Source organism: Pinus tabuliformis, chromosome 6 (assembly GCF_031772625.1).
Source record: "Pinus tabuliformis cultivar Carrire ecotype Pingquan chromosome 6, CPIR1, whole genome shotgun sequence".
NCBI classification, from domain to species: domain Eukaryota; kingdom Viridiplantae; phylum Streptophyta; class Pinopsida; order Pinales; family Pinaceae; genus Pinus; species Pinus tabuliformis.
The window spans coordinates 104080253-104103682 of record NC_142292.1 but is presented as its reverse complement, the minus strand read 5'-3'; the positions used below and the strand labels follow the sequence as shown (position 1 = coordinate 104103682).

Genomic DNA, 23430 nt, shown 5'->3' with positions numbered 1-23430 from the left:
TGTAGATAGAAAGAAGAGAGATATACTAGAGCTTGTGCACACTGATTTGTATGGACCAATGCAAATGAGGTCATCACAAGGTGCCTATTACTTCTTACTATTTGTTGATGATTGTATGAGATTCACTTGGGTATATTTTCTTAAAAAAGAGTCATATTTTTTAATACTTTAAAGAGTTCAGAAGCATGATTGAGAAGCAGAATCTTAGATTGTTCGTATCGGATTCTACGTTTTCCGCTGAGGATGATGAAGCAAAAAATTGGTTTGTGGACTCAAGAGCTTCCACCCACATGACAGGAAATAGGCATTGGTTTGAAAATTTCAAAGAGACTAGCAGTGGAGCAAACATCTATCTTGGCGATGATAGAGGGTACTGAATCAAAGGGTATGGTAACGTCCATGTCGTTTTGCCTAATGGAAATAGTAGACATATTCAAAATGTAATGTATGTACCCGGAATCAAGAAGAATCTGATCTCTGTTTCTATGATAACAGATCAGAATCTTCAGGTAGAATTTTTTAAATCTTACTGTGTGATTAAAGATTTTCTAGTTTGTATGAAGCCAATTGTATCAGGTATTCGAGTGGGAGGATTGTACAAGATGAATGTGAGAAGTGCACCACACCAAGACTTAACCTCATCAGTTATTACTACAGAAGACTTATGGCATCAAAGGTTCAGCCATATTAATTTCAATGACTTACTTCTACTTCAGAAACGAGGTATGGTTAATGGTCTTCCTACTTTAAAGAATGTTCATGTTGATTGTGAAGCATGTGCTCTTGGGAAGATGCATAGCGATGAGTTTCCTGTAAATGTAGATAGAAATAAGAGAGATATACTAGAGCTTGTGCACATTGATTTGTATGGGCCAATGCAAACGAAGTCATCACAAGGTGCCTATTATTTCTTACTATTTGTTGATGACTATACGAGATTCACTTGGGTATATTTTCGTAGAAAAAAGAGTCATATTTTTTAATACTTTAAAGAGTTCAAAAGCATGATTGAGAAGCATACAGGAAAATTCATCAAGATTCTCCGCTCGGACCAAGGGGGAGAATATAAGAAGGATGGTTTAATAAAATATTGTAAAGACCATGGGATACTGCAGCAGTTCACAATACCCCACACTCCTCAACAAAACGGGGTTGTAGAGAGGAAAAATAGAACACTTGTGGAGTGTGTTTGTAGCATGCTAAAAGGTAAGAATCTTTCTAATGGATTTTGGGCTAAAGCAATAAATACTGCAGTATATTTGAAGAATAGGAGTCCAACAAAAAGTCTTGATTTTAAAAATCCTTTCGAAGTTTTACTAGGATTCAGGCCTTCAGTAAGTCATTTAAGAGTTTTTGGCTCCAAAGCTTTTTCTCATGTTCCAAAGGAGGATAGAGAGAAACTGGATTCAAAGGCCATTAAATGCATTTTTGTTGGGTATTGTACAAAGTTTAAGGCTTATAAATTATTTAAGCCCTCTATTCATAAATTCTTTGCAAGTAGAGATGTAGTATTTCATGAGCAAGTTAATGATGGAAACCATGAGAGTACCAATGAAGAGTGACACATGCCTTTGTTGATGGAAGAAGGGAGTGATGATACAGGAGACAACCATGAGCAGCAGCAACAACAACAAAAAAATGAAGTGGATGGTACAAATGCAGTTGCCAAGCCAAGTCCACCAAGGGATGATCAGAATAGGTTTGAAGACACTCCACCTCTCAGGAGATAAGGTATGCAAATTCAATTGCCAGCAAGATATAGGGAGAATGATTTTATAACTAGTATGTTAGATGTTGTCGAACCCTCTAATTATAAAGAAGCAAGTCAATATAGTGAATGGAGGGCAAACATGGAAGAGGAATATGAATCAATACTTAAAAACAAAACCTGGGATCTAGTTGAATTACCTAAAGGCAAACGACCCATAGGTTTCAAATGGCTATACAAGCCTAAATTTAAAGCAGATGGGAGTATAGATAAATATAAAGCTAGGCTGGTTGCAAAGGGGTACTTGCAAAAATAAGGTATAGAATATGAGGAAACCTTCGCCCTTGTAGCTAAATTAAACACAATCAGAATGCTAATTGCTTTAGCTACCAAACATCATTGGATGATACACCAGCTAGATGTGAAATCTACATTTTTAAATGGGATATTAAAAGATGAAGTGTATTTAGTGCAACCTGATGGGTTTGTTAAATAGGAGGAAGAACATTTAGTCTGTAGATTGAAGAAAGAATTGTAAGGACTAAAATAGGCACCCAAGTCATGGTATGATAAATTTGATTCATTTTTCCTACATCATAGTTATAAAAGAAGCAAGAATGACCCTAATCTATATACCGTGTTTGACAAAGGGGCAAATTGTTTTGATTTCTTTATATGTAGATGATCTTATCATTACAGGAAATGCAGATGAACTCATTAAAGAAATCAAAGAGTAGATGTCATAGGTTTTTGAGATGAAAGACCTTGGAGAGCTACACTACTGTTTGGGTCTAGAAGTATGTAGGGATTCTGGCTAGACTTCTTGGTCATAGGGTAAGTATGTCAGGAGTTTACTGAAAAAGTTTACAATGGATCAGTGCAAAGCTGCAACAGTGCCTTTACAACAAAATACCAAACTTCAGAATGATGATGGTTCTAAGGAGGCAGATGCAACATTGTATAGACAACTGGTTGGGAGTCTAATCTACTTGACTACAACTAGGCTGGATTTGGCTTATGTAGTCATTGTATTGATCCAATTCATGTCAAAGCCTCTTGAGAGTCATTGGGTTGCAGCGAAAGGCGCCTTAAGGTATCTGCGAGGAACCTTAGACTTTGGTATTATTTATACTGATTCGTTTAATGTTGGATTGACAGGTTTCTCAGACTCTGAATGGGATGAAAATCTAGATGACCGATGATCCATAATAGGTTATGCATTTAGCATTAGGTCTAGGGTCATTGCATGGAGCAGCAAAAAGCAGAACACAATATCTTTTTCTTGAGCAAAAGCTGAGTATCAAGCATTGTGTGCAGCAACATGTGAAGTAGTTTGGTTGAGGAGACTTCTTTGTGATGCTCGAGAAGAACAAAAAGATGCAACAACTATCAAATGTGACAACCAAAGATCCATCAAACTTACGAATAATCTAGTGTTTCATAAAAACACAAAGCATATTGATACTCAGTTTCACTTTGTTAGGGAGAAGGTTCAGTCCAAGAAAATCGATATTGAATATTGTAATACTTGTGATAATGCTATAGATATTTTTACTAAGCATCTTGGAAGAATCAAATTTGAATTATTTAGGGAAATGTTAGGAGTACTAGTGAACCGTTTCTCAAGGGGGAGTGTTGAAGATAATGGAGAAATATATTTTAGGAGGGAGTCAATTCATTAGTTTTTTTTTTTTTTTTTTTTTTTCTAAATAAGGTTAATCTATTGATATAATACAACAAGGTTACATAGTAGCCTGGCTGTAGAGGGTTCCGGCCTTAATTAGCACAAAACCATGGAAAATGTCTAAGACTGCCCCTACAAAGGGGAAACCAGTCCATTAAGCATCCAAAAATTAACCCACAAGTTCCTGAATAAACCAGCCTATCAGCTGACAACAAAACCACCCTAAAAATGAGCAAAACCACCCAAAAAAACCACAAATTGTCCTGACTGGACCGGCCAGCCATCAAAATTCCTTGAGGACAAAAAATCAAGACAGAAAAAAACCAGAACTAAGTGAATTGCCACCCGTCGGGAGTGACACGCGGCACCAGGTCATCCGGAGCAGGTTCCTCCACGATAGGACAAGCCTAGTCATCCGGGTTGTCCGCCCTGCGACGTCCCTCAGCCTGACGACCTCCCTCCCTGCTGCCATCTGCATCCTACTGGCTCAACGTATTCTCCAGACGGCTATCCATTGCCCGCGTGTCGCTAAGAACGCCTGAAGCATCATGCGAGATGTCAACAATGGCTTTTCCATGTCTTCTATGCCGACCTCCATTACCATTCAGCTTGTCAATGTTGTCTCTGTGCCGACTTGGACCTGCTCTGTTCGTCTCCTCCAGGGAATTAGTCATGGGTATTTGTGGCTCAGGCTCTTCAGAAATGCAGATGGAGACGGTGGCAACTATGACCGGGCAATTCATGGAGCTCCGGAATCGAAACTGCTTTGTGTGGGGGACATGATGCAGAGGCAGAGGGAAGGTAGCAGTGCGCATAGCTGCCTCATCGCATCTGGAGCAATGGAGGTAGGCTCTGCCTCTACCACTTCTGGTGTTCAGATAATGACCAGTAGCACTAAACTAGCATGGATTTTCAGTTGAGGAGGCAGGGGAAGCCGAATTGTGGCTGTGTAAAGCAGAGGAGCGGGAGCTACCGCCGCGCGTGCCACCGCGACGGCTGCGCATGCGGTGGCGAACCATGGTGGAGGTAGGCGCAGTTGCAGAGTCAGGGGGGTGGAAGAAGAGATGACAGAGGAATGCTGAGCGGAATTTACAGAGTGCTGAGGGGAATGGTGGAAGCCAGAGTGCTGAGCAGAAGAGCAGAAGTTAGTATGGGAATGGTGGAAGCCATTACCCAAGTCCAGACAGCAAACAAGCCAGCATCTGCGTCTCGTGCTGGTTCGCTCAGTTGGCACTTCCGCCTGCGGAGGGCATGCACAATGAAACAGGGGGAGAATAATCGGGTGAATCACCAGATCCATGGTTATGCAGTTGATGATTTTGCCTCGGTAAGAGCAAGCATTAAATGCCGCCTGCGAGGTGCCATGAGGATTAATTAAGCTGGTCTTGGAATGGTTGCAGGGGCCAAGTGGCCATCTTGCCCGCCGTCGCCCCGTATCATAGCCTTAAATGCCTTAATTACCACCCACATCTAGGGGTTGAGCTTCCTTGTGCACCAGGTTAGTGCAAATTTGCAGTTGATTGTGATCATCGATGATGTTGAGAATGCCGTAATGTAGGATCTGGTCCTGATCGACCCCAATGTTTGCTAGGAGATCAGAAATTTTGTTATTATCCCTTTTGACGTGAATAAAAGTTATTGCTCTCTTGTCTTTTATCCATTTCTCTATAGTTTCAAGCCTAGCCAATAATCTCCAGCTTTGGGCAACTCGCGAAGCCGTGCTTCCTTGTTGGATTAGAGTGGCCATGTTGAGAAGGATTTGAGTGTCCCCTTCTATAAGGATGGGATAAAAATTGTGTTGATCAGCTAGCTTCATACCTTGCCACAATCCTTCCAATTCCGCAGAGTTGTTCATGTCCCATCCTATGGATCCAAAGTACAGTAGTAGGGGTTGGCCCTCATGATTCCTGAATATGCCTCTGAATCCTGCTTTGCCTAGGTTTCCCTTGGAGGCACCATCAAAATTTAACTTAATCACTCTCTTTGGGGGGTGTATCCAATGTGAAAGCTGCCTGGTTGCATTATGGGGTCTGTTGGAGTTCAATTGTGCTTGTGGGAGCTGTATATTCCAGTTAGCCCATATGCTTAGTTCTTGAGGCTGTGTCGGAAAGTCCTCAGTTGTCCATTGATGCAAAGCAAGAGTTTCCTTGATGTTCTGACATAGGTTATTCCATATGATTTCTAAGGAGGTTTTTTTTTTTTTTTTTTTTTTTTGAAAATTCGTTTGTTTCTTTCCTTCCAGATTGTCCAAAGAAGGAGACCTGGCAAGATGGTCCACAACTTGTTGAGAACTTTGCTGTTATAGGGCTCTGGGGTCTAGTTGCTAATAGTGCTTCTAATATCCCCAAGAAGTCTGCAGGGTCTCTGGCATCTGAAAGTGAGCTTTTCCCAGAGCTGGTTGGCCATGTTGCATGAGTCCATGAGGTGCTGAATGGTTTATTCATTGTTTTGACAGTTAGGACAATAAGAAGGACCATGAAATCCTCGTTTTATTAAGTTGTCCCATGTGAGAATTCTGTGATGATACAACAACCAGATGAAGGTGGAGACTTTGGGCTAGATCCCAGTAGTCCATATACGATTCCAAGTAGGATCAATTGGTTCCTGAGATTGAGACATTATTTGGTAAGCTTCTTTGGTGGTGTATGTTCCTTTCGGCGTATAACCCCATCTTAGAACATTGCTACCAGTATTGAATTTGATTCTCTTGCTGGTAAGCTCTTTGTGTAGTTCCATGCTATAAGCTTCTGATTCTTGCTAAGCTATTTGCTCCACCGGTTTCCATTACCTGAATCCCTGTGTAGTACTTAGAGTCCAATAATGTGCTACCTTGTTCTCCTGGTTAATGTCATTTCCATTATGATTTGTGCCTGGTAAGAGTGCTGCAATTTTGGGTCTCTGTTGCCAAGAATCTGTCCAAAAACGGGCTATCCTCCCATCCCTTATCTCCCAGAAGCTATGTTGATGGATGATCTCTTTGTGTTGCTTGGTTGCGTTCCAAATGAGGGATCCTGTAGGCATGGTAGTTATCCTAATTAGGTCTTGTTGCGGTCAGTTATTTGCATACTTTGTTATCCATAATTGCGCCCATGGCTTCTGTGGGCCGGAAACCCATTGCCACCAAATCCGTGCTCCCATCAAAATATTGTTGTGTTGTGGATCACGTAGGCCTAGACCCCCCTGCTTTTTAGGCTTGCAAACTTTTTCCCATTTGAATAAAGCCCATTTTCTATTTTGTCCTGTAGAACCCCATAAGAAATTGCGTTGCAGATTCCTAATTCTCTTCAGCACCCATTTTCAGTGCAGCGAGTACTGAGAACAAATATAGGGGCATAGATTATAGGACTACTTTGATCAAGACTAATCTTCTTGCCATGTTGAGAGTTCTATAAGTCCAAGACTGGAGCCGACTTTCCATTTTCTCTAAGAGTAGTTGCCAGGAAGCATGATTTAAGGCGGAATCTATGAGAGGAGCTCCTAAATACTAAGAAGGAAGCTTTGCTTGAGGGAATCCAATGATTTGAGCAATGATTCTTTGGGTGGGAATAGGAGTGTTGAAGAAAAAAATTTGAGATTTGGTTGTATTTATGGTGGTGCTAGAAGCTTCTGAGAATGTGTCTAAAAGTGCTTTAAAATTTCTGGCTTCATTAACAGAAGGATGACCAAAGAGCATATTTTCATCAACAAATTGTTGATGTGTGATAGCAGAGGAGCCATGGACAGAGAGACCTCTAAGGTCATGGGAAAGAACAGAATGCTTTATGAGACGGCCTAGACCCTCAGCCATAATGATGAAAAGAAAGGGGGACAAAGGGTCCCCTTGACGAATTCCTCTTGATGGGTGGTATTGTTTAGAGGGGATTCCATTGACAAGAACAGAGAAAAGTGGGGAGGAAAAAAGGGTCATTATCCATCTAACCCAGGTCGGGCTGAAACCAAAGGCTATTAGCATCTTCTTTATGTATGTTCAGCTGAGTTTATCAAAGGCTTTGGAAAGGTCAGTTTTCAACAACATACCTGCCTGTTTTTTTTCTTGAGAGAGTGGATGGTTTCATGAGTGAGAATAATGCCATCCAGAATTTGGCTACCTTCTACATACCCATATTTCTCTCGGGAGATGAGAAGAGGGAGGAGCGATTTGAGGCAATTGACTATGACTTTCGAGATAATTTTATAGATGAAATTGCAGAGGGCAATGGGCCTAAACTTCTCCGGAGTGCTTGGTTGTGCTACTTTAGGAATAAGGGCGATAAAAGTTGCATTGAGCGAAGGGAGTAACCAATGCATGGCTCTAGATTCTTCTACCACATTCCAGACATCTACTTTGATTAGATCCTAAAAGTGGTGGTAAAAGTTGGACATGAAGCCGTCAGGTCCCAGCACTTTCCCAGCCTTCAGTTGATTTGAAGCCTCTTCGACCTCCATGATGGCGACTGGTCTTAACAATAATTGATTATGCTCCTCCGTGATGAGTTTAGGAATATGCTTAAGTATCTCATTGGTTGCATGTTGTCTATCTGTGGGCTGCTCTTGATGAACAGTTTTGAAGTGATTTGTGAGCTCTCTCTCTATGTCTTCCTATTTCTCCATTTTGTTTCCCTGTGAGTTTTGAATGTGAGAGATTGTATTGTTCATTCTTCTTTGTATGGTTGTACGACGAAAAAACTTGGTATTTCGTTCCCCTTCTTTTAACCATTTGATTCTTGACTTCTGTCTCCATAGCATTTCCTCTTGTTTGCCTCTTTTATCTATTTGTGTTAGTAGTAGTTGTTCTTGTCTGGCATGCTCCTCTATTCTGCCTTCTAGGATGATCTTTTGCTGTAGCTCTACCATGCTCTGCTCAAGAGCTTTTTTCTCTTGAAGGATGTTGCCAAAGATGGTATAGTTCCAGGTTTTGATTTGTTTTTTGATATGCTTCAATCTTTGTTGGAATTGGTACATGAGAGAGCCCCCGTTGGGAATGAAACTTTCCCACGCTGTTTTGACCACAGTATTGAACTCAGGGTGAGTGAGCCAGAAAGCTTCAAACTTGAAAGGTCTTCTGTTTGAGTTTCCAGGATTTTTCCATTGCAGAGAGATGGGCCAATGATCCGATCCAGCTAGGGGAAGGATTGAGGCGCATATATCTCCACCAAGATGGACGAAGTTGTCTGAAATTAGAAATCTGTCCAACCTGGATGCTATTTGCTGAGTGCCGGCTCTCTTGTTGTTCCAGGTAAAGATGTCGTTGTCAAAAGGTAAGTCTGTTAGTCTATTGTGTTGAATATAGACTTTGAAGTCATTGCTTTCTTTTTCCAGTTTTCTTCTGCCCCCCAATTTTTCCTCCAGCCGTGTGATCATATTGAAGTCTCCACCTGTTAACCAAAGTGGATGAGTTCTTGGAGCATTAAGAATTTCCAATGTTTCTAATTGCTTAAGTTTTTGTGTACTTTCCTATGGGAAGTAAACATTGGTTAAATGCCCATGTATGTTGGTGCCGATCAGGTGGAACATTGCATGTATGAAGTGGTGCGAAGCATAGAAATTTGTTAAGGTAATATGCTGAGTATTCCATGCTATGGCTAACCCTCCTGAGGCACCTGTTGCATCTACTGTTACTGTTTGACATCCTGCCCAGGCTTTGGATAATATGGATTCTAAAGTGCTGGTGCTACATTTTGTTTCTTGCATGAATACAATGTATGGTTGTTCTTTCTGAATCATGTTCTTCAACATTATGTACTTCCCGGGACCGTTAAGTCCTCTTACATTCCATGAGATTAGCTTCATGGTTGACTGGTAGGTAAGGATCGATAATATTTGGTCAACTTGGAGCATCTGCCCGATTCCACTAGCATTTCCCCAATTAAAATGGTACGTGGTAGATCTGTCTTTCTACCTATTTTCTTCCCCTCTTTAATGATATGTTTCCCATCCCATCAGCCACCTTGCTGTATGCCCATAGTGTTATGCTCATGCACTCGTGTGAGCACTACTTCCAAATTTTCCAGTTATCTTTCTGGTATTGTTTCGAACTCTTTTCTTTTGCAGGCTTTCTCTAGACTGAAAATGTCTATTTCCACGAGATCAAAGCTTTCTGGTTCTTCTTCCATTAAGCTTTGCTGACTGTCTCCTTCCTGGTGGGTGAGTGACTGAGAAGGTTCTGCCTGAGTATCATCAATGTCCATAATCTTATCGGACCATAGTGCTTTGTTCTGAACAAGGTTGGTGTTGAGTTGCAGATCTGAAGCAGGCTTTTCAGAGCAGATGGAATTCGAAGGATGACTGGTTTTAGAGTGGATAGGAGTGGTAGATATATGAGTGTATGGATCTGAGCTTGGCTTTGCTGGCATGGGCGCATCTGATTTAGGTTGTTCTAGATTTGTCAGAATATCAAAGTTGTTGCTTGAGGATGGAAAATCAGAAGCTAGCGTCGCGCTTTTAGGTGCTGAGGGAGGTTTTTTGGTATGCCTTTTCCGGCTGGCTACCTTGGTGAATCCTTTGGGATCAGACTTGTTTCCAGTTTCTATGTTTTTAGGCGGCATGTTTAAGGGACAGTCACGAAAGAGGTGACTGTGGGCATGGCATCGCCTGCAACGGAAGGGTACATGTTCATAATCAAGGGGCTAAATCCATTCAAAGTCATCGTGCAGAAGACTTACCGTGTCCGGTAGCACATGGCCGAGCTTCATGTAGACGCAGATCCATGCATAAGAAGTATATCTTCGAAGCTTAGTTTCCTCCGCAGCCTTTATGAACTTGCCTAAGCCATTGCCAATGGCTTTTAGTGAATCCTCGTCCCAGTATTCCAGTCAAAGCGAGTACATGCGGATCCATACTGGCGCCCAACTAAAGTCTTCTTTGTTAGGGTTGAATCTTTCGACCCAATCTCGTAGATAAAGGTCTGCTGCATTGAAGAAGTAGGGTCCTCCGTCCAAAACCCTGTTTCTGCCTTTAAGGCAGTTAAAAGTCGCTGTGAAGAAGCCCTTAGGGCCTAGCTGTAGAGTTACATGACCTTTGGGCTTCCATTTCGAGATTATCCAGCCTTGCAGGGCTTTTTTAGTCGGCCAGAAACCTATGAATTTGCCAATGAGGGCATGATCTTTCAGATGTTGTATTTGCACATTGATTCTGTGACTAGGCAGCTCGATCTTGGGCCTTTCTGTGGCAATGGGTTTGCATGTTGACGATGAGGCTTTCTTAGGTTTGCCAGATGTTGCTTGTTTGTCCGCTATCTCTTGTTCTAGATCTTCTTGTTCATTCTTCTCCTTCTGTTGCACCAGCCGTGCCTCAGGCTTCTTTGCATTCTCTGTTCTGCTCTCAGTTTGGTTTTCGTTATTGTTATTTTTGGGGGGAGGCGCTGATGCCTCCCCCAATGGATTGTTCATTGTGCTTTGCGCTCAAAATTACAGTGCGAGTCCTGATAATGTTTTTGTCTGAGCTTGAAAAGCTGCAAGTTCAGACTGTGCACCGTGGATGGTTTTGATAGGAACCCTAGTTCCTTAGTGCGCCATTGCAGAGCTCGACTGTGCTCTCTCAGGTATCATATGATATCATTATTAGTATGGAATAACTGAGTCAATTCATTAGTTGAGTGCATGTCTTTGATTAGGATTTAGTTCCTATTCCTTTGGAAGTTGTTCTAACTTCCCTATTTGATTGTAAGCTATATATATTCATGTGTGTAATGAAGAAGAGGTAGAGCGTTATGCCAGAGGTAGTCTCCAGGTGAAGCCCTCACTTGAGAGCTGCTCAATTTATGAATATATGATTGGTTTGATTGTTTCTTAACAAAAGATAATATATCAAATATGTGGATTTGTGTATCAATAACTACCAAAAGATATGTTGCCCCATAACTCAATTTCTACTTGACGATGGAATCAAAGTATTATCTATTGTTGTCATTAACTGATTTATAAAAATATGAATTGTCAAATAATAAGGAGAGGTATTTAGTAATGATCAAAATTGTGCACATTTGATCATTACCTTATTTCGTGAAATCACATCACTCAAAGCAAAGCATGCATGGACCTCATAAAATTTGATCATCTACTTGGCTAGGTGTTTAGACATAATTTAATCATCAAATTTTTACTATGGGAATTATTTAAATTTTTGAAATTTTAAATTAAAATTAAAATTTAAGATATCTATTTATATATAAACCATCATATTTAAGAAAAAGATTAAATACACCTTAAAATATAATCTTGCAGGAAAAACCAAGTTTGATGTAAAATCATAAAGTCATGTGCAATAACTAGTCTTATAGGCAAAACCACATTACAAAATAATAATATTATGTTTTTAAAGATTTACTGGACTTTTTTTTGTAATCTGCCATTAAAATTAAAATTAATTTATTTATATTTCATGATGCAGATTCGGGGGACTCAAGAAAATAATGAAAGGCGGCTGCAAATAAGGATGGTAGGAAGTAAAATACAAATAATTCAACCAGGCATAAAATGTGCTGGGATTCTCTTTATATTGTCGTTGCAGAACAAGTGAGTGGTTAGGGTTTGGTGCAAAGGCATTTAAGTTGAGAAATTTGGACAAGTAATTCTGTTAATGTTATGTTAAAATATTCTTCGCCATGGTGATTCTCCGAGGGCTGTTAATAATAGGAAATTTAATTTCAGTTGAATTGAATGGATGAGATTTTGGTCTTTCGGGGCTATATTTGGTGATCTGTTTATACAGATTTGTATGTGGCTCGGTCCACGTTATTGCATATGCTTCTTGCATTTGCAACATGTAATCTCTTTTTTATATGAATATATTATGCTTTTTTCTTCTGAAAAAAGAGATTTTGGATGATAAAGGTAGGTTACGGAAATTGGAGAGAAGGGACCTCTGAACAAGTGACGGGGACAAATTTATGTGTAGGATGTTGTGGAAACTCGTGGGAGGGCGGTTGACAAAATTTATATTGCTCCGCTTTAAACATCAAGTACTGTGTGCCATATATGAGTGGAGATGCCCACCCATCTATTGAAACATAAATGCACTCTGACATGCTGGGAGTATAGCAGTTTGTTTGCATTTATATTTCTTTCAAAATTGATTTTGGAGTTTTAGCAGCAAGAAAACTGTTATTTTCCTTGCATGTTAGAAGCATTTATGTTTCAATGGAGTCTGAAATAGGAACTGCCCCCACCCAATACGTATCGCACTTGGTGAAGTGCAGTGCACATATAAACGGCGACATCACATCAGATTCATGGTCTTCAAACGGATCCGAAGAACATAAAAGGAATTTCCCTTTGCACATAGTGGCACCAGTGGTTGAATAGTTCCCTGCCACAGTATAGATCTGGGTTCGATTCCATTTGATCCCTCTCTCTGTCATGGCATCCTCAAATCAACGTGTGCTAGATATTTGATCCCTCCTTCTCAGAAATTGATAAACCCTAAATTAAAAATACAACGCAGTTTCAAGCTACATATTTGAATTTTTTGTTAAACAAAATCGAGGGCATTAATTTATGATTTCTTACCCTTTCTATTTGGCTTCGATTAATTTTTCTCGTTCCCTTTATATTTCATTCATACGAATCCCTTCGTTCCACCGCAGTTGCAGATTGCACCATGGCGAATTTTCGGTTTCTGGGAGCAGGTAAAATTATATTTCAGTATCTCCAATTGAGCCAGGTGTCCATTTCTATGTTGTTTCCAGTAATCTCTTCGGGGTTTGACATATATTACATGATATTGAATTTGTCATCGCAACGCAGTTGTACTTCGCATCCTCGCAGGACTTTGCACCGTGGGAGGACTTGTTACCGTCATCTGTAAGCTTATTTTTTCTTTCAAAATTTGCTATCTCCGATTAAACCTCAGTGTGAAATTGTAAATTGTATTTCAGGGTTAGTGGACAAATAGTACACTGATACCAATCTCTTTATTCAACAGCATATGTAGTTTGCGTCCGCAGTTCGCGTTGCTCCGGTGTCTTTTATTCAGGAGGTGTCTCTTATTGAACCTCATTTTGTATCTCGTTTCCATTGCTTTCTTAGGGTTTAGATGAAAAGCACATTCATATGTGTTCGTCTCTGCAGAGTTCTTCATTACAGGACTAGTGTTGTTAGGGATCGGCGCGTGCCTCGGACTATGCATTATACTCTTCTCAACTTGTCGTGCCTTCTGGAAGAGAATTAAATATCGTCCAACTAGCTCTACTTCAGCGGTTGAGAATTTCCTAAGGGAATATGCTTATCAAATGCCAACCAGATATTCACTCTTTAAAATCAAGAGGATCACAGACAACTTTGCAGAAAGGTTGGGAGAAGGCGGTTATGGTGTCGTCTATAAAGGAAAGCTTCAGAATGACACTCCGGTGGCTGTTAAGGTTCTTGACAGGCATAGGCACAGCGAGGCCCAATTCATGAATGAAGTGGCCACCATTGGACATCTTCACCATGTCAATTTGGTTCGTCTATTGGGGTATTGCTATGAAAGCTTAACAAGTGCCCTCGTGTATGAGTACATGCCCAATGGATCTCTCGACAAATTTTTATTTGCCGGAAGAGAAAATAGGCAACTCTTAACCTGGGAACACTTGTATTCAATCGCTTTGGGTGCGGCGCGAGGAATTGCGTATTTACACCAAGATTGTGACAAGCGCATCATACATTTCGACCTGAAACCTCACAATATATTGCTGGACGCCGATTTCACACCAAAAGTTTCTGATTTCGGTCTTGCAAAACTTTGCAGGAAGGGAGACGACCATATCTCAATGACGGCAGCGAGAGGGACGCCAGGTTATGTTGCGCCAGAGTTGTGTTCCAGCGATATGGGTCCTGTTACAGATAAATCCGATGTCTACAGTTTCGGAATGCTTTTGCTAGAAATTGTTGGAGGCAGAAAGAACATCGATTGGAAGGTGAGCCGCTCCAGTCAGTTTTACTTTCCTGAGTGGGCTTTCAAGTTGCTTGAGACAGGGGACTTCGGTATGAGATTGAGAGGAGGAGAAATGGAGGCAGAAGATGAGGAAAAGGCAAAGAGGCTCACTAAAATTGGGGGGTGGTGCATTCAATACAACTACAGAGATCGGCCCTGTATGGCCAGGGTTGTTCAAATGTTAGAAGGAAATGGAGACGATGTGGCTGATCCTCCAATGCCCTGCAATTCCTCCTCGGCAGCAACCGAAATACCAACTGCACCAGAAATACCTCTCTTGTCCACCACTGAAGAATCTACATCTACATCAATTGAAATTGCATCCTAGATATCCGGGAGAGACTTGGTTATTGAAACCCATTTAAGTTGCATTGTTGCTAGCGGATCCTCTCTGTCATGCTATTCAATGCCTCGGTGACTCTGGTATGAATCTAGATACTAAGTCTTCCACCACATCTGGTTGAAACCTCCCTTAATAATTATTTTCCTTAACCTAGGAATGTTGTTGTTCGCCATTTTAAAATCAACAGAAAGTTATGTCCCTGCAAATGATGAATATGCGGATGCTATGGAAATCAATTACAAAATACTGAACGTATTTGATGTAAAGAAGGGGCATGTAATTGATATGCATCACACATTTGACCTTATGACAAGTTCTAAACTTTCTGTTAGTGCTAATTTAGGGAATTCAATGCCGTATCCAAATCAGGAAAGCTATTTCAATTCAGTTTTTTTTTTTTTATCAAAGGAAGATATGGTGCAGAGAGTAAGCTCTTGTGCATATATAGCCTTGTTAAATCAGGAAAGCTATCTCAACTTACTCTGTATGCATATATAGTCTTGTTAAATCAGGAAAGCTATCTCAACTCAGTTTCTTTTTTTTTTTTCAAAGGAAGATATCGTGCTTGGAGTAAGCTTTTATGTATATAGTCTTATTCAGGAAATAAAATGTCTGGCCTAATCACTGGACTTTTTTTTTTCAAAGGAAGATATCGCGCTTGGAGTAAGCTTTTATGTATATAGTCTTATTCAGGAAATAAAATGTCTGGCCTAATCATTGGACGACATTCTTGAACTCTATTTCAACTAAATTATTACTCTATTTCAATTAAATTATTGTCCAATACACCTAAAAGTTCCCATATAAGATTTTCTGAAATTCAATTTTGTTATAAAATCTTGCTTTCAATTTTATTAAATATTTTCCTTTAAAAAATGAGATTTCTCTCACACTCTATATTTCCTTTTCTATATTAAATTAAAAAATTAATCTATAGTTTCGTTTCAATCTTGATAAGAGTCCTTTCCATTGACAGCTAAGAAATCGTTTCCATTCAGGTTTAGATCAATGCTTGAATAATTACAGATTCAAGCATTCCATTTACTTTTTAAAAACCCCTTCCGATCCAGGATTATGCTTAATAAACGATAACGCTGGATGTCGTTTTATTCAATAAGATATTTACAGGAAATTTTTGAGCAGGTTTTTTGGTGAAATATGCATAAATTGATGATTTATAATCTATAAGATAATTATGAGTTCACAGAGCAAAGTGAAAGACATATATATGATATATGTAATTTATAAATTTTATAAATTCTATGGATTATTTTCTTGAATGGAATTTAAAAAAAACAATAGATTTTTTTTTTTAGGATTTTGATCAAGTATTCAATTACACAGTTTAATATTTTGTATTATATAAAATAATAAATATTGTTTTTATAGGTTCTAAATTAGAGATGGGTTTGGTTTGATAAATAACTAATTAGTAATTGATAATACAAATATCTACAACATGTAATTTTACTCAATATGAATAAAATTACGATTTTTCCAGGGAAAAAAAAATACAAATGTATATTTTTAAAGAATGTTTGTACATATTTAATATACCACTTGATTATAAACATAAAATAATTGATAATGTGGAATTTGTATGGTTTATTGTAATGTAGAATTTCTTGGAAATTCACTCTATATCAAGTATCATGTAATTTATGGTATAAGTGAGTGAATGAATCAATACAAAAATTCTTAAACTTATTATCTTACTTACTATTTTAAATATAAAATTAAACTAATTCCTATATATATACTTTTATTTATAATATTTAAAATTGTTATATTTTTATTATTTTGAATGTTATAATTATATATTTCAATAATTTAAAATAAGAGAGAAATGATATATATATATATATATATATATATATATATATATATATAAATATATATATATATATATATATATATAAATATATATATATAAAAGAGGTATACTGCCTAATTTTATTAAGAATAAGATAGCATCGGAAAAATGTAACAACATTAAAATCCAATACAATCCAATATAAATGTTGTTTCTATATGTTATATATGTTATAAATTAAAGTTGGGTTTGGGAAATCTCGGATTCTGATCATAAATCTGAATCTACATTAACCTCAAAAGGCACCACAGACTTGAATGGGAAGCTTGATGTTAAGAAATCAGAGAATTGGGAGTTTTCAGCCTCAAATTTGGTCTTGGCTGATTGTTTCACTACTGCACCCCACATATTTTGAAATCTAGGCTATGGAAATATCCTTTGTTTAAGCATTCTAATGCTGCTTCTATGATCCATGCAAAGATTATTCCAATACAACCTCTAATGAAATGAATAGAACATAATGGATTGTTAATTGGTAGTCAGAGTATTTATCCCAAAAAACAGTTACAAGAGGGTGAAGGTTGATTTGTTGATTGAGATAGTAGTCATATTGCAAGAACTGATATCACCCCACCTACTGTTCATCTAGCACAAGACACAGTTGTAGCCATTGGAGGAAACTACAAATGCCATGTTAAGGGCTTTCAACAAGTAAAGTTTAGGGCTTTCATCTGTTACTTGAGATTTCTTCCCTTTGTTTTACCATGGATGCTTCAACTCTTTTATCTCATTCAGATTAGTTTTAGCATGACTGTTTATTTATTCTAAATCTGAAGGAGCAAGGTTTGGTGAAAGTATTTTGTATGATCAACTATTGGATATGGAGTTGGACTTTGCCGCAAACAAATTCAAATATTTATATAATTGATAGGATGGGTTGCTCTTCACTTGTTATAGGCATTATATATTGTAGCAGCAAAGGAAAGGTTGTCTATCATGACCTTAATGTTTATAGAGTTCTGTTTAACCAGGATGGCAACCTCATGCTTTCATGCGTTGGCCTGATGAGGAATACTAGAGATTGAGAAAAGCTACAACATGAAGTTGGCTCTCACTATCCAGAGTACTTGAGAAATGGAAAATTAACATCTAAAACTGTGATAGGTTTGATACATTTCTGTTGGTTCTCTTAAGTGGAAAGCATTTTCCACCAAAGCCATGGTCTAGATCTTATAAGCCAATTGAAAATTCTCTTGTGGCAGCGCTTTCTTCACTTCGGAATCGAATAGAGGAACCCCCATATGTCTCTTGGAATCACAATGGAATATGTATTGTCAGAGCAACTACTAATTTTACCTTCACTTTTCAAAGTACAACAGATTTTGGAAAAGTCAGTTACAAGGATGATGAAGACACTTCAATTAATGAGGTCACCGACGTTCCCTACAAGAGACAGATTATAGAAGAAAAAGAATTGAGCTTCCATATGTTTCAAGCCCAAGAGTTTCTACAATGGTCCAAGCTATGCAGAAATTGGACAAAGCAGAATCTTTGCTCTCAGATCTCAAAGATCTGAAGGGAACACTAAGAATTGAACAACAGCTAAAACTGCCCCATATCAAAAGAAAAGTTCAAGAGCTGAAAGAAAAGCTAGAAGAAAAATGTTGTTCAGAAGAGCCAAATGCTTTTTGGCACAGAAAGCAGCATACCATTAAGCTGCCATATAAAGAAGGATATACAGGAAAACCCTGTAAAAGCAAAGCAATCCCCATGAGCAAGGAATACAGAAAATTGTGTCAAGAAGAAATCCAGCAGCTGCTCAACAGAGGATTGATCAGAGAATCCGATAGCCCCTGGAATTGCTATGGATTCTATGTAAACAAAAGAGCTGAACAGATTAGAGGTATTCCCAGACTTGTGATAAATTATAAACCTCTAAATTCAGTCCTGGCCGATGACACTTACCCCATTCCACATAAAGGAGATTTGATTAGAAGAATTGCAGGAGCTAAAATATTTTCAAAGTTTGATTTAAAAGCAGGATTTTGGCAGGTGGCCATAGATGAAGAAGATAAATTCAAAACTGCATTCAGTATTCCTGCAGGACATTACGAGTGGAATGTGATGCCATTCGGTCTCAAAAATGCGCCCTCAAAATTCCAGAAAGTTATGGATAACATTTTCAAGCCATATTTTGATTGGCTGATTGTGTATATTGATGATGTTTTAATTTTTTCTAAAAATATTGATGAGCACTTCAAACATGTAAATATTTTCATGAAGTTGGTCCAGAAAAATGGGCTTGTGCTTAGCAAAAAGAAAATAGAAGTATTCCAAACTTCTATAAAGTTTTTAGGCCATAAGATCTGTAATGGGCAGATCTCCCTGCAACAACATGCTATTGAATTTGCAGACAAATTCCCGGACGAGATAAAAGACAAGACACAGCTGCAAAGGTTCTTAGGATGCCTGAACTATGTAAGCAGTTTTTATCAGGATTGCGCCAGCGACAGGAAAGTACTCAATGAACGGACTGGCAAAAAACCCCCTCAATGGACAGATGTCCATACAAGAGCAGTACAAGAAATCAAAGCAAAGGTTAAAACCTTGCCTATACTATATGTAGCAGATGATCAGGCCTTCAAGATAGTTGAATCTGACGCCAGTGATATTGGCTGGGGTGGAGTCCTGAAGCAAAAAGTTGGCAAAGAAGAACAAGTTGTACAGTTTGTCTCAGGAGTATGGAACCCAACAGAACAAAAGTATTCAGTTATTGAGAGAGAAGTAAAAGCTGCATGGAATTGTATAAGCAAGTTTGCAGTATATTTAATAAACAAGCCTTTTCTTCTCAGATCAGATGCGTCAGAAATGAAGAAAGTCTTATCTAAGGACATAAAAAAGCCTGAAGAAGCAAAGTTTGCCAGATGGCAGGCACTCTTTGCAAATTTTGATTTTTTCGTAGAACACATCAAAGGAGTAAACAACTGTCTTCCTGACTTCCTCAGCAGGGAATATATTGAGCAGAAGGAAGCACATGTCATGATGATTATCACTGAATGGGACCAGCACCAAAAACAAGAAATCCTGAGGACTATTCCAGATGATCAAGACTGGGATACGTACAGAGAAAACTGGAGACCCACATGGCAACTAAGGAACACAAAAGTTCTTGATGCTAATCTACAGCCCCACACTGATCTCCAGCACTATGTTCCAGAAAGAAAAGTATACCCTAAGGGTAGAAAATGGATACATGATATGATGTATGACAAGGCAAAAGCAGATGCTGGAACTGCAAGGCGGGCCCTGGAGATGAATTTTCATGACATTGCAGGCATTTGGTACCATGGAGGTCGCAGCACAGGAATCTATGAAAGCTATTATTGTATCTACAGAACCAGAGATTTGTGGGACAAGCCAGGACAATCTCAAGTCCAACCATGTGCTCGATGGCCCAGAAATGATCCCAAGGTAATATTCCCTGACACAGTTTATGATTTTGCAGGTTACAAAAAGCTCTGGTGGGACTTCCTGAATGTTGATGATAGAAATGAGACCCATTATACAAAGCTGAAATTCAGTACGCTAGCAGCATCCCAGAAAAATCTGCAATGTGAATGGTTTCAGAACTGGTGGACAGACTATGGAGTCAGCAGAACAGCCATGGATCCAGTATATCATGAAAATTATGAAAGAAAATACTGTTACAAGTGCTTTGAGAATAATATAGGAGAGTGTTTCCATCGTATCTATAGCACAGTCAGAGAAATGACAGTCAAAGAATGGGATCCTTTTCACATGACAAATTATTCCCTCCAGGAATACATGAGAGAGCACTTAGAATGGTATGTCTTAACCAAGGTCCAGCATCAAATCATACTGGGTAAACCCATGATAGTCCGGAGAATTTATACAAAGGCATGTGATGATCTACTTTATAAAAGAGGCAGATTCCCTAATCTGACTGTATTTTGATTACGTACCAGTCACAAGGGCTTAATTGTGACCAGAGTTCCCGTGGGCTTTACTGTTTAAAAGCTTCCACAGTGTAAATATTCTCATCTAGTCTTTTCTCGTGGGCTTTTTGTACAAAAGTATCCACTGTGTAGATAGCTATGATGTCTGTCAGATTTGCTTTAGGTACATGAATCTACTTTACAGACTATATCTCATGCGTTACCCGAAAGCAATTATTCGGTCTGCCTTATGGACCCGAATATTTGTGCGGACGTCGCTCTGATAAAGGCTGAAAGAAATGATTCTTTAGCTTTAAGTCATTTCTGTCTGGCCAACAGTAATGTTTGTCCCCCCTCTCATCCTATATAATGAGGGTAAGGCTCATTTGTTGGGCATCAGATTTTTGAGAGTTTTGTGTGTGTGTGTGTTTGAGTCGAGTATTCTCCTGCTCTGCATCTGCGGACAATCAGTCTGATCTGCTTGCAACACGAGAAATCACTCAAAGTCCTTAGTTGGTTTGAGAAGCCTGCGCATCAGTGTGCTCGGCACTGGTGAGAACCTAAAGTGGCCAAACCATTAGAAGAGTCAAGTTTTGGGTGTGAAGTCTGATTCAAAGACAGAGTCTATACCTCGCCAGAAAGCCTCCGGTAGTAACTTGTTCATTTCTGAACGGTGAAAAGTCCGGTAAATGCGAGATTAGTCTATCTCTGTAAAAGCTCTGAGAGCATTCTGTAAGATTTTCTTCCATTCTGAAATAAAATGAGTATGCCATTCTGTCATTGAGTACCTCTGTGCATTTAAAGAAAGTGTGTTGTGGTAGTAGTTTTCTTTGCTTTCGTCCGAAGTTTGCAGGAAGTTCGCCAAAGGATTGAAGGGACACCAAGGCTGTTTGAAGGCGTGGAAGCCGTTGTTTATGTTGAAGCCGTCAGCGTGTGGAAGGTCCGAGTAGGTTCATCACTGGTTCACCAGGAGTTGGAAATCAGTCAAAACGAAGAGACACAGCGAGAGCAAGCTCGTGACAGGAGCCCCTGCAAGAAATTGGGGAAAAGTAGTAGGAGTTTCAACTGTGGATCCATCAATTGCAGTCCAACCATGCTTATCTGTATTACTGCTAGAAGTAGCACCAGTGAAAAACTTTATAGAAGTTTGGAATACTTCTATTTTCTTTTTGCTAAGCACAAGCCCATTTTTTTGGACCAACTTCATGAAAATATTTACATGTTTGAAGTGCTCATCAATATTTTTAGAAAAAATTAAAACATCATCAATATACACAATCAACCAATCAAAATATGGCTTGAAAATGTTATCCATAACTTTCTGGAATTTTGAGGGCACATTTTTGAGACCGAATGGCATCACATTCCACTCGTAATGTCCTGCAGGAATACTGAATGCAGTTTTGAATTTGTCTTCTTCATCTATGGCCACCTGCCAAAATCCTGCTTTTAAATCAAACTTTGAAAATATTTTAGCTCCTGCAATTCTTCTAATCAAATCTCCTTTGTGTGGAATGGGGTAAGTGTCATCGGCCATGACTGAATTTAGAGGTTTATAATTTATCACAAGTCTGGGAATACCTCTAATCTGTTCAGCTCTTTTGTTTACATAGAATCCATAGCAATTCCAGGGGCTATCGGATTCTCTGATCAATCCTCTGTTGAGCAGCTGCTGGATTTCTTCTTGACACAATTTTCTGTATTCCTTGCTCATGGGGATTGCTTTGCTTTTACAGGGTTTTCCTATATATCCTTCTTTATATGGAAGCTTAATGGTATGCTGCTTTCTGTGCCAAAAAGCATTTGGCTCTTCTGAACAACATTTTTCTTCCAGCTTTTCTTTCAGCTCTTGAATTTTTCTTTTGATATGGGGCAGTTTTAGTTGTTGTTCAATTCTTAGTGTTCCCTTCAGATCTTTGAGATCTGAGAGCAAAGATTCTACTTTGTCCAATTTTTGCATAGCTTGGACCATTGTAGAAACTCTTGGGCTTGAAACATATGGAAGCTCAATTCTTTTTCTTCTACCTTTGGATGTAGGTACAGAAATAAAATAGACAGCTCTACTCCCTTTAAGTCTAGCTGAGCCATGAGGTTCTACAACAGCTAAAAAGACATTCCCTAATATACAATCAACAGGGATGTCTGCAATGGAAAACTTCATATATACACAGTGGGTATCAAAACATAGTGAAGCTCCAGGAATCTCATATTTGAGTTTTTTGTTTCCTAGACCTACAACTTTTCTTTCAGCAGAAACCCAATATTTAGCTGGAACATTTCTGATGTTAAGAATATTAATGTCTGCACCAGAATCTAGTAATGCAGTCATGTGAAAGACTTGGCCTTGGATACAGATTTTTACCTTAACATGATGTTGCTGGTAGGTGATGGTAAACAATATCATATCTTTGAAGCCAAAATTTGGATCTTGTCTCCCTTCAGCAACTTGAATTTCTTGACTATAAGCTGCTATGTTCCAAGAATCTTCTTCTTTTTCTTCTTTAATTTCTTTGCCTTTCTGGAGTTCTGCAATTTGAGTTTTGATTGCAGAAATCTCCGCCTTGAGCTGGTGAATTTCACCACTCACTTCTCCCAAAGTCAGGGATCTTACTTTCGCTGGTTTCTGGTGATGCATTTGGAAGGATTTAGTGTTCCTTTCATAGGATGCATCGAAAAACAAAGGCTTTTTACCTGATTCTTTTGAAGCTTTTGATTTCAGCTGGTCTGTAAATGCTTCTATCAGGCGGTTCTTCATGTCTCCTTCCTCCATTGTCCTTATATGAGACAAAATCTTCATTTCTGCTTCTTCTTCAGCAGAAGCCATTAGGACTTTTTCTTTAGGAGGCTTTGTTCTTTCTTCCTCTTCAGTGGAGTTGTACAAAAAATCAGAATCATCTCCATAAAAAATATGACAAGCACATTCTTCTGAATTGGAACAAGAACATTCAGATGAATCAGAATCACAATTTTGGCCCATATTAACTTGAAATTCTTCTTCTCTGATGAAGTGTTCAAAGAATCAAGGGATGAATCTTC

General features: G+C 38.8%; 1 protein-coding gene and 1 long non-coding RNA gene across 3 annotated transcripts in view; one reads left to right on the top strand and one right to left on the bottom strand.

Moving 5' to 3' along the window:
- The first annotated feature begins 12455 nt into the window (after positions 1-12455).
- Positions 12456-15265, top strand: LOC149257472 (rust resistance kinase Lr10-like). Of its 2 annotated transcripts, XM_089414336.1 has the most exons (5): positions 12456-12697; positions 12955-12996; positions 13115-13171; positions 13293-13346; positions 13439-15265. In XM_089414336.1, exons 2-5 carry the CDS (start codon positions 12969-12971, stop codon positions 14608-14610), a joined length of 1311 nt encoding a protein of 436 aa, XP_089270462.1. In that variant the 5' UTR covers positions 12456-12697; positions 12955-12968; the 3' UTR covers positions 14611-15265. The 2 variants fall into 2 exon arrangements, with proteins under 2 accessions (XP_089270462.1, XP_089270457.1); XM_089414331.1 differs by lacking the exon at positions 12456-12697 and having other exon boundaries at positions 12714-12996.
- LOC149257470 (uncharacterized) overlaps positions 14734-23430 on the bottom strand; it is a 127039-nt gene continuing 118342 nt past the window's right edge. Inside the window, exon 2 of the long non-coding RNA XR_016256750.1 lies at positions 14734-14775. This is a non-coding gene — a long non-coding RNA (uncharacterized LOC149257470). The remainder of the gene's footprint in view (positions 14776-23430) is intronic.

Coding starts and splice junctions, on each gene's coding strand:
- LOC149257472 (XM_089414336.1), top strand. CDS start 12,969: ATGGCGAATTTTCGGTTTCTGGGAGCAG. Junction 12,997..13,114: donor TTTTCGGTTTCTGGGAGCAG/GTAAAATTATAT, acceptor ATCGCAACGCAG/TTGTACTTCGCATCCTCGCA. Junction 13,347..13,438: donor CGGTGTCTTTTATTCAGGAG/GTGTCTCTTATT, acceptor TCGTCTCTGCAG/AGTTCTTCATTACAGGACTA.